At 47.4% G+C, this 10,918-nt stretch overlaps 1 protein-coding gene across 1 annotated transcript; it reads right to left on the bottom strand.

Moving 5' to 3' along the window:
* Positions 1–6,506: 6,506 nt before the first annotated feature.
* LOC137916598 (glycoprotein-N-acetylgalactosamine 3-beta-galactosyltransferase 1-like) lies at positions 6,507–10,058 on the bottom strand. The gene is made up of 3 exons (XM_068759587.1): positions 9,893–10,058; positions 7,326–7,990; positions 6,507–6,671 (listed from the first exon to the last, which is right to left on the bottom strand). Exons 1-3 carry the CDS (start codon positions 10,056–10,058, stop codon positions 6,507–6,509), a joined length of 996 nt encoding a protein of 331 aa, XP_068615688.1.
* Positions 10,059–10,918: the final 860 nt, after the last annotated feature.

Here is a 10,918-nt window from a genome sequence, read left to right as displayed (position 1 = left end):
GCCCCTCTGATCCGGAAGCCCTGTTTACTGTCTCACAAGATCCAATAGTCTATTGGAGGCGGGGTCTGCAGTCTCTGATTGTCTTTCTAGTTGGTGTTTATTTCCTTCTTTAGTTCAACAGTTGTTCTCACGGCTTTCCTCTTTTCCATTCCTTTTCCTGCTGCCTTTCTTTGGATCCATGGCTAAGAGCTAAAGAGAATAAAGCGTAAAAACTATTAGCACAGCCTGTCTCCTACGGGCCCTGCGATGGACTGGCGGCTTGTCCAGGGTGTACCCCACCTCTCGGCCATTGACTGCTGGGATTGGCTCCAGCTTGGCCCGCAACCTGATGACGGAATGAGCGGTTGGAAAATGAATGAATGAATGAATGTCTCCTACGGCAGGTCGACTCAAACTGAACCTAATCGATTAGACTCCGCCTTTGTTCACGTGTCTTCGGTTCACCTCGGCTCAGCTCGTAGGTTCGAACGTTCTACGTTGCACATATTAAGTGTCTTTGTAATTTATTGTAATTTATGTAATCTATTGCCATTCATTGTCATTCTGCATCAGTGGTGTAATTTATTTTAGATTTATTGTTAGTTTGCATCGGTGGTGTAAAATCATTTTATTTTTCTAATGTTACGTTGCATCAATTGAGTTATTGAATATTGGTTTTATTTTTATTTGGATTGTTACATTTGTATTGTTAATTGTCGATGAATTATGTACTAATGCAATTCAATTCAATTCAATTCAGTTTTATTGATATAGCTCCAGATCACAACATAAAGTCATCTCAAGGCACTTTACAGGATTAGCAGGGAAACACAGAACCCAACTTGACCCACAAGAGCAACGGAGGCAAGGAAAAACTTCCCTTTAACGGGCAGAAACCTTGGAGAGAACCTAGGCTCATGGTGGACGGCCATCTGTCTGGCCGGTTGGGTAGAGAGAGAGAGAGAGAGAGAGAGAGAGACGAGTCAAAAACAAGGAGATGGATAGAGAAGGACTTTCAACGGAAACAAGACCGCAAGGGCTTTTTTGAAATGCTCCTCTTAGGCAGGATGTTTGACTGTACTTGTACTGTAATACATGCTACTGTGTGACTGTACTTGTACTCTAACATTCTATCTAATAAATATATTCATCATCATCAACTGTTCGATTCTCCTTTTTCCCCGGTTCTTTTATTAAATCTCGTGTTGGAGGTGTTTATTCAATAATGAGTCAGGATTATAAAACGAATCAAGTTTACTGAAGGTTTTCAGTAAGTACAAAGCTGGTAAGGAAACACAGCGCTGGACTCTCCTACAGACGAGGGGGGGGGGGGGGGCTCTGTAGAAGAGTCCCGAATGTTCTACGGCAGTGATCTTTATAGTGGCCATGAAAACACCCTCCTCCCAGGGGGTGCTTACACCCTCCTCCTGGGATGGGCCGGTAGGGCCCTGACTTGTTCCCATCGTGTATCAGTTACAATGTGATGTTTTATATGTGATTAATCTGTGTGTGATTACCTCAGAGTATGTAGAGATAAAGAAACTAAGAGTGTTTGTGCAGCCTGTGTATTGTGAGCGTGAACCCCGAACCAGGCCAGCAGAGAGTGTGTGCAGACAAAATGGAAACCACTAACAGTAATTTGTTCACAGCGTAAAGGTGGGAGCTAACCCCCCCTACGGGCCCCAAAGGGGACCCCGCAAAGCTCGCATAGCAAGGAGCTGTGGTAACTAATACAGATTACCAACCCTAGTACAGCCACAGTCCTTCACATCAGCAACGAGCACACAGTTATCAAAGTCCCCCCCCCCCCCCCCCCCCCATTAACCTGCAAGCAAACAGCGTCATCATGTACTAGCATTAACACCAAAGCGTGAAATGTAGACCCAGACCCCTATCACAGTTGGTCCTCTTCTTCTGGATCTCCAGGCACGATGAAGCCCAGCTGTCTCCGCTGGGTGTGAGGATCAATAGTGCCGGGGGCCACAAGGGCCCCCCGCTCAGCTTACCAACCATCCCTAATAATTAAAGGACTGGATAACCCCAAATGTTCTAAAAATGTAACCAACAGCGCTCTAAGGCCTCAAAGGGTCGCTCCCAGACCGTCATCAGGTGAGACGACGTCAGGAATGAAGGTGCTACAGCTACGTGCTACAGCTAACATCAAACACGGAGCTACAGCTAACATCAAACACGGAGCTACAGCTAACATCAAACACGGAGCTACAGCTAACATCAAACACGGAGCTACAGATAACATCAAACACGGAGCTACAGCTAACATCAAACACGGAGCTACAGCTAACATCAAACACGGAGCTACAGCTAACATCAAACACAGAGCTACAGATAACATCAAACACGGAGCTACAGCTAACATCAAACACAGAGCTACAGCTAACATCAAACACGAAGCTACAGCTAACATCAAACACGGAGCTACAGCTAACATCAAACACAGAGCTACAGCTAACATCAAACACGGAGCTACAGCTAACATCAAACACGGAGCTACAGCTAACATCAAACACGGAGCTACAGCTAACATCAAACACGGAGCTACAGCTAACATCAAACACGGAGCTACAGATAACATCAAACACGGAGCTACAGCTAACATCAAACACGGAGCTACAGCTAACATCAAACACGGAGCTACAGCTAACATCAAACACGGAGCTACAGCTAACATCAAACACGGAGCTACAGCTAACATCAAACACGGAACAGACGCCTCCCCCTCAGTTAGCAGGCAGTCAAGAGCAATATAATCTTAGTAAGTGATTCCATCTAGTTCCTTGAACCTTCAATAATTTGGGGAATGAACTACGCTTCATTCAGTGAAGCGTAGTTCATTCAGACTCCTCTCGGGACTCTAATCACGCCTCTACGTTTGTGCTCTATCTCCAAACCTATCGTACCTAAAGCCTCTTTGAAAGGTGCTCCACCATCCGCCCCAACAATTCAAGGAACACTTATCTTTCCTATTCCCAAAATTAGTTCCACATTTTATTTCACACTTCAGGTCACTCACACATCAAGCAAACACCAATAATGAACATCTCCATTGTCCGAGGGCGCCCCCAGTGACGACTGACCGGATCAGTTCTCTGATCCATGACTCCTGTAACGAGGTTCCTGACACACGGCAAACGTCCAGATCCCACCACGCTGTCTTTCGCTGCCCCTGCACCCAATCATCTCTGTCTTATGGGTTCTCCTGTGGTGGACATGTTAGAACCTGGAATCTGTGTTCCTGTTACCTGCCTCACCTCGGGACATCTCACAGGCGCGGTCCACTCCCATCAGCTCAGCCATCTGTGTAGAGGACGGTCCTGGAAGAACCTGCTCTTTCAGGACCTTGTTGTGTCCATGGTGTGTGTTCTGCTAGTGTCCAGGGGACACCTACGCCCCCTGCAGGTGGAGCATGATTTAGTACATCGGTGAAGAATATTCCGCCTGGTTCTGGTTCCTGGAAACATGTGACATAGTATTCCGTCCTTCTGTCATAACTCGCTCACAGTTATGTGTGTCTTCTGCCCTCCATGTCCATATGTCCTGTCCCCTCTGTGGAAGTGTGACCTCTTTGCTTTTGAGAAATGTGCTACTGTGTGGGAAAGAACAACAGCATGTACAGTCCAACCGTCCCACCAATAACTCCCCTAATACTCTGTAACGTCATTAATATTCTACTAGTGCGTTCTGTTAGTCTAATTGCAGTGACGCCTGTCTCCCTACTCTGATCTATGTTGGACTCTCAGGTGACTGATAAGAGTCCAGGTAGATGTCCTGTGTTAACCTCTCATCAAGGCCCCAAAATGTCTTTATATATCTATCTCAGTCTGTAATAGTTGTTACATGTATCTCGGTTATGTTGCTCAACTGTCTCTGCAGTCTGCTGTCCCCTATCGTGAATAATTATTTGTCTTGACTTCCTCCCCAATATCTCTCATCTGATTGTTGAACCTTGAACGTCATAAAATTGATATGTTTCTATCTACGTCTGAGCTGTTCCTGTCTGCTTAACTTAACCAAGGACAGTCAATGTTTATGGACTTGTTCGTTCTCTGTTCGTCTCTGTCCCGGAATGTTGTGAGGACACCACAATGTCTCCATTTGTCCGAATGAGCTTCCTCAAGTTTCTGCTCAAAACTTTCTATAACCTAAATTAACTGCCCGATCATTGATTATATGAAGTCTAGCTTCAGGTGCCACTGAGTTTAAGAGTTTCTCAAGCGTTCCTCTCGAGCCCTGCATTAACCCCGTGTTGTGAGCACATCATTGTGTGAGAGGCAACATTATCCTCGTGTGTGTGAAACAGCCGAATGTGATCATAAGTCTGTACAGACAGAGAATGACTTGTCCTTATCAGAGTGTTAACTTTATTGAACGTGTTTGCGTTCTCACTGAAAGTGGGTCAGTGTTGATGGATGGAGCTGAGGGAGGAGTCTGTCCCGCCCTGGTTGTTGTCTGTTCTGTCCCTTCTCCAGATCATCCTGCATGGGGACGTTCGATATCTACAAAAGTAGAGCATATGGATTTGTAACGGTCTTCTACCCCAATAACACTGTCCGGTTTCCTGTTACAGAGTGTGTTTGTACTCCCCCAATGTATGTGGTCCTTTTAGGCGTTCAGGACATCCATGGTGGGACTCTGGGACGGCTCAAACGTTTCCTCCACTGTCCCACAACCTCTGCATTTCTGGTGGCCCTCCAGATGTGCTGCATAACTCAAATATCTAACAGAACTCAAAAATTTGACAACCAATTATACATGTGCCTCACACTGCCAGTGCATTCCACTCGTAACAGCGATGCCTTGTCATTAAACTCAGAATTATATATTTCTGAAAGGCCTTCGTAACTCCGATTCGTCGTTAAGTTAGCACCTATGGCAGGTTTCATGGTTTCAGTGACACAGTGGAACGAGGAGACAGAGATAAATCCCAGATCATGTGAAACACGTTAGGGATATGCATGTCCCGTTTCAGAATACTTTACAAATACCAGAACAGGAATTCCCTTTGGGATCCGGGTGAGATCAGTGTTTATATGCCACATAAACAGCCTACAGCCGAAAGCAAGAGCTCAAACACCGAAAACCAAAATGTATACCAAGTTATGGTAAAACTGGGTTTGTGTGCTGTACTACTGACATCCCGTAGGCCTGGAGAGGTCACTACCGACCTCCTGTAGGCCTGGAGAGGTCACTACCGACCTCCTGTAGGCCTGGAGAGGTCACTACCGACCTCCTGTAGGCCTGGTGAGGTCACTACTGACATCCTGTAGGCCTGGTGAGGTCACTACTGACATCTGGGACTCTCATCTTATATGACGGTTTCTTTCACATAAAAGCTGTTTTTTGGTGTGGCGATGTCATTCTGTGTGAAATTTCCAAATCTTAGTTTTCAGTGCTACATCCCATAATCTGACCATGTAATCCATGTTCAACCTATCAATGACCCTCGTGGACAAAAATGTCAATTTTCTTCAAAGTGTCCAACAAAATGTCACAGAGGGGTGGAGCTAAAGAGCCAAAGGGATTTCAAACTGGTGGCGCACGGGTGGCAGGTTAAATATTTGTACATGTATTTAAACTTGTGCACCTTCTTCAGATCCGGTGGGCACTTAGCTTTTAGCTTAGAAGCTAAAGTGATGATCTTAGCAAAAAAAATAATGGAAATATATCTTTTGAAATCCATGTGGGATCTTCTGGAGTAGCTACATCTGAGCATTATGGAGTTGGTCCTCATTGCCTTTCTGCTTCCTCAACGCTCCAGGACTGAGAAACTCCACCATTCCATTTTGCTTTGTAGGGTTTTACCAAACCCTCTTCCGGTTCTTTGTTCTCGGTTGTGGGTGCGTATTCAATGAGGAGAATGTGGGTTAAGATGAAGACATTTATATAATTAACAGATCAGTACAGTTGGTTCAGATATCAGCGCTGAGATTCAAGCATGTTCCTCGTGGCTTCCTTATGCTGGAATGAAGACGCTTCCTGCTTCGTCCTCACGTCATTCCGTCCCCTGAAGGCGGGACTTTGCCCCAGCCAATCTAAGCCCATGTTCATCTGTGTCGTTATGTGTCATCACCAGATGAGGCGTTCAAGTGAATCAGTAATAATAATAATGTTGTGATGTCGGCGTGCGGTCACGTTGTGGAATCCCATCTAATACAGCTTTAACTGCTCTGCTTCGCTCGCTCCAGCAGGGTGGACATGATGCTGACACATTCTGGAATTCTGTTTGCAGCACTGCAATAAAAGATTAAAATCCACCATCTCAACAATTGAGTTAGTATTACACCCTGTAACATGAATGACAGGCGGGAAAAACAGGTTCAGCCCGTCAGAAACTATTTCCAAGTCGACTCTGGCAAGAAGAGTAAGCAGATGGACCACGTCCTCTTTAGCCTCACAGAAGCTGTCCGGTTTAGGCTAACGCTACCGAACATTAAACAGACGGGGGGGGTTGTTCGCCCCCCCCCTCGGTCCCACATCCAGCAAACGCAGAGATTGCTGTACAGACAATTTTACATGAGCACAGCTGTTGAGTTAGGCCCGGTATCATGGTCCGGGTTGAATCTGTAGTTGTACCCGTATGGCCGCAGATGGTACGTCAGGAACTCCAGAACGTACAGCTCCACAGCGTAGATGTAGTGAAAGGACACCACGAAATCTGAGCAACATCCTGGACCCTGGAGACAGAGGACGGCACCTTTTATTCTATTAACAGCCTTCATGCTATCGGACCATTCACCCCATCATCTGTGGCCCAGCTGTCAGCCAATCAGAGCCTGTGGCTGATCTCACACCCCCCGAGGAAGTCACCAAGTTCTCTCGTTACCCGTGTGACACGCCGGCGGACTCGGCTGCGTTGTAGTGAGGACAAGATCATTCACCCCACTCCACCATTCACCCATCGGTACCATTGGGACGAGGAGCCAGTTGCTGATCGACATTTCACAATGTCTTCGCAGCACCAAAGTCAGACTGTAGGCAAATATTTCCTGACTGTGTTCATAGAAGTCTGTGACTGTGATGACCTGATTGGTGGGTTCAGCTGTGAATTCATTCAAAGGGCACAGGTCTCCCGGGGGCCGCCCCGTAATGACTATTTGTATAATCTTTAGACACGTTTGAATTGAGGCGATTGTCCACTCTGCATGTGCAACACTTGGATCAGAACACGAGGCAGCAGCGATTTGTCTGGTGAGGTCAGGACTTTTTAAAGCCCTACTTTATATTCTTGACTATCCTTCGTCAGACCTGGCAGCTCTTCCTAGATGTCTCTCTTTGGCTACTGGTCTTGCTCAGAAATGACCATCGTAAATTCAAAGTGCTTTCCTTACCTCTACTGGAGGATAGTGGTCGTATAGCAGAAACCAAGGGCGTGGTCTTGAAGGCTGTCTCACCAGGTAATGGTCAGGAGGGTAAGGATGAAATGTTTGTCTCCCCTTGATGTCTCTGGAGTCTGCTGGCTCAACCTTCATCGTCTCCATACATTTCCCCAGAGCCATGTCTTCTATCTCGGAGAAGTGTGAGCATTCCCCGGTTCTGAAGCCTTGGACAAACCTTCTCAGTGCTTCCTTACTGAGGACGTACCCTGCCCCTCCACTCATGTAGCCCTGACTGACGAAGGGGCTGAACCTTCTGCCCAGGTAAAGCGGCTTCTCGGTGTCATACTGAGAGAGGATGTAGCGAAGATTCTCCACAATCACGTATGTGTCATCGTCTGTTTTTAGGAACCAGTCGGCTTCATCCAGGTGGTGCAGGTGGACGTACTGGAAGGCTCGAATGGTCTTCCAGTAGAGCTTGTCTCTTCCTTCGGTCACATTCAGTGCCACAGTGGGGAAGTCAGTCTTGACAGAGCTCATGTACAGCACTTTATCGCAGCGCTGGGCCCAGGTATTCTTGACATGCTGGGTTCTGGAGTCCAAGTTGTCGGGCCCGGTCAGGACCCAACACAAGATTCGTGTTGGATGAGAGGAATTAGCTGCTGGGGTCTGGTTCGCACCTAGAGTGATTTGAGAGAAGAGAATGGGGCTGTTGCATCGTTTCATGGTATTCTGTAATGAAGCACTGAGGGAGGAACTCAAAGGACTCGTAGCAGCGTGGACAGACGACGAAGCAAGGTCCAAAGACTCCGCCCAGTACTAAACCAGAGTACTATTTAAAGATATATATATCTTCTTTCTCTTTCTTCTTGTCCCGTGAGAGGTCACCACAGCAACCCAACCTTCTCCACTTCACCCTGTCCTTTGCATCGTCCTCCCCAACACCAGCCACTCTCATGTCCTCCCTCACTACGTCCATGTCTCTTCTCCTGGGTCGTCCTCTAGTCCTGTCCTTTGCATCGTCCTCCCCAACACCAGCCACTCTCATGTCCTCCCTCACTACGTCCATGTCTCTTCTCCTGGGTCGTCCTCTAGTCCTGTCCTTTGCATTGTCCTCCCCAACACCAGCCACTCTCATGTCCTCCCTCACTACGTCCATGTCTCTTCTCCTGGGTCGTCCTCTAGTCCTGTTCCCTGCAGTTCCATCTTCAGCATCCTTCTACCGATATAGTCCCTGTCTCTCCTCTGGACATGTCAAAACCATCAAAGTCTGGTCTCTCTGACCTTGTCTCCAAAAAGTCTAACCTTCACTGTCCCTCTTATTGTCTCATTTCTAATCCTGTCCAACCTGGACATTCCCAAGGAGAACCTCAGCATCTTTGTCTCCTCCTCTTCAATCTCCGCCTCCTGTCTTTTCCTCAGAGACACTGTCTCTAAGCCGTCCATCATGGCTGTCCTCACCACTGTCTCTACGCCGTCCATCATGGATGTCCTCACCACTGTCTTGTAGACCTGTCCCTTTGTCCTATCACAGAGCACACCTGATACTTTCCTCCCCCGTTCCAGCCTGCCTGCACACGATTCTTCACCTCCTTTCCACATTCTCTCCATCACTCTGCTCTGTTGACCCGAGGTACCTGAAGTGGACCTGAAGTGGACATGTTGTGGTTGGAGCCGGCTGGCCAGGCCAACTGACCCAATGAGAAGTTATTTGTTAGGCTCTACCAGGATTGGCTCCTTCTAGGATTCGGTAAACCAAAGGCCCAGGACAGCGTTCAGAAAGTCGTCTACAATAGTTCCGCTATTTGTTTTAGTCAATGCGTGTAGAAGGAGGAGCTGAATTAGGGATGGGGGGAAGACGGTTACAAAGAAAGAGAGGACAGGTTGTGGAGTCAGGAGGTTCAAAATATTCGCATCGCATTTAACAGTGTGAAAATATTCAAACACATTCAACAACATCAAAACATGAAGTATTTCTAAGTGTTCATATAATGTGTCCGTTTATTCATCGTTTCGTTAGTTGAAAGCTCAAACTGGGCTGTACGGTGGCGTAGTGGGTAGTGCTGTTGCTTCACAGAAGGTTCCCTATCTGCGTGGGTTCTCTGCAGGTTCTCCGGTTCCTCCAAAAACATGCAGCTTAGGTCAATTTATCACTCTAAATTGTCCGTAGTGTGCGTGTGCGTGTGCGTGTCCGTCTGTGTGTGGCGCCGTGTCCGGACACGTTGTCCACCCTCGTGTGCATAAACTCCTTGAAAAACGTGTTTTTTTTAAGTGTCTTTAAATATTCTTATGAAAATGAATTCGGACTGAGGTCGTCGTAGTTTGTGCATGAAAGAGCCGGAAACTCGAGCCTCCAAGACACCGCGGCAGCTCCGAGTGCGTAATTACGTAATTACGCACCGGAGTTCGGACCGCAGCGACGAGCCGAGGCCAGGAAACGTGAACGTCTCGCCGTGGACATCGTGCAGCGACGCTGTCCACGTGGAGACATTCACGTTTGTCCTGCAACAAGCTCCATCCAGGGAGACGCGGGACGCATCAACGCACGCAGCGCGGCACGCGAGGAGGAAGTCACCGCTCACCTGACGGCGCGTGCTCGTGCTGCAAGCCCCGTCTGACGTCATCTTTTCCAACCATCCGAAGGTTTGCAAGTTCTGCAGAATGTTTGCACCATAAAAGAAAGTAAAACGAGAGAAATCCAGTCAGCAGTCCGGCCGAGAAGAAGACATGAGACGCGCGGCTCCGCATCCTCCTGATCACGCGCTCAGACGCAGCGTCCCAACGTCATCCAGGAGCTGCCCTTACCTTTGCGCCGTTCCTTCAGGTGACTGTCCACACCTGGGGAAAGCCCCGCCTCCTCCGCCACACAGGTGTTTCCGTTATCACGGAAAACATGACGTAAGAGGACAAACAAAGGTCATCAAAGTAGGTGGAGCCGGGTGAAGCCTCAAATAAAGAACCTGCTGGTGCCATCTAGCGGTCACCTGCTGGTATAGCAGCAATAAACTTGATTCAAGTTCCAACACTAAAGCAGTGACGTCACAGCGCTGCCTTCATTCTGAGAATCACTGTCGACACACGAAAGTGTTACACTTTGAAACATCAAGTTACTTCTCAGCTGATAGTTACTTGGAGCATCATTTAGATTGATTGGCCAGCGTTTTGGAGGTTTGACTGGAGGTGTGTGAGGAACCACTTTATGGTGGTAAAAACCACAAGGACATCCCTGGATCTGGATCCCTGGATCTGGATCATGGACCCTGATCTTCATTCAGTGAATATGATTGAAAAGATTCAAATTCAAACGATTCTGCAGGACTTCCTCGTGTCTGAAACAGTGATAATTAGATTTAGAATTGTTACTTTGGTCCCTTAGAATGTGGGAGGAACCTCTAAAACGTTGTAATTCCTACACCGGATGTAGATACCCTAAAATGAAAGGTCAAAGTCTGCACGTCAAGCTCAACGTCAATGTTTCATTTCAAGTCCGTTGTGGTGTCAATGTCCAAATACTTATGGCCCCGACTGTCTGTCGGGCAGAACGACTGATAGTCAGCAGTTCTTGTCTTAACATTTATTCATTTTCTGTAACAATTTAAACCTCGCAG

The sequence above is a fragment of the Brachionichthys hirsutus genome, unplaced genomic scaffold, assembly GCF_040956055.1.
Source record: "Brachionichthys hirsutus isolate HB-005 unplaced genomic scaffold, CSIRO-AGI_Bhir_v1 contig_1302, whole genome shotgun sequence".
NCBI classification, from domain to species: Eukaryota; Metazoa; Chordata; class Actinopteri; order Lophiiformes; family Brachionichthyidae; genus Brachionichthys; species Brachionichthys hirsutus.
The sequence above is the reverse complement of the archived record's forward strand: the minus strand, read 5'-3'. Positions and strand labels throughout refer to the sequence as shown.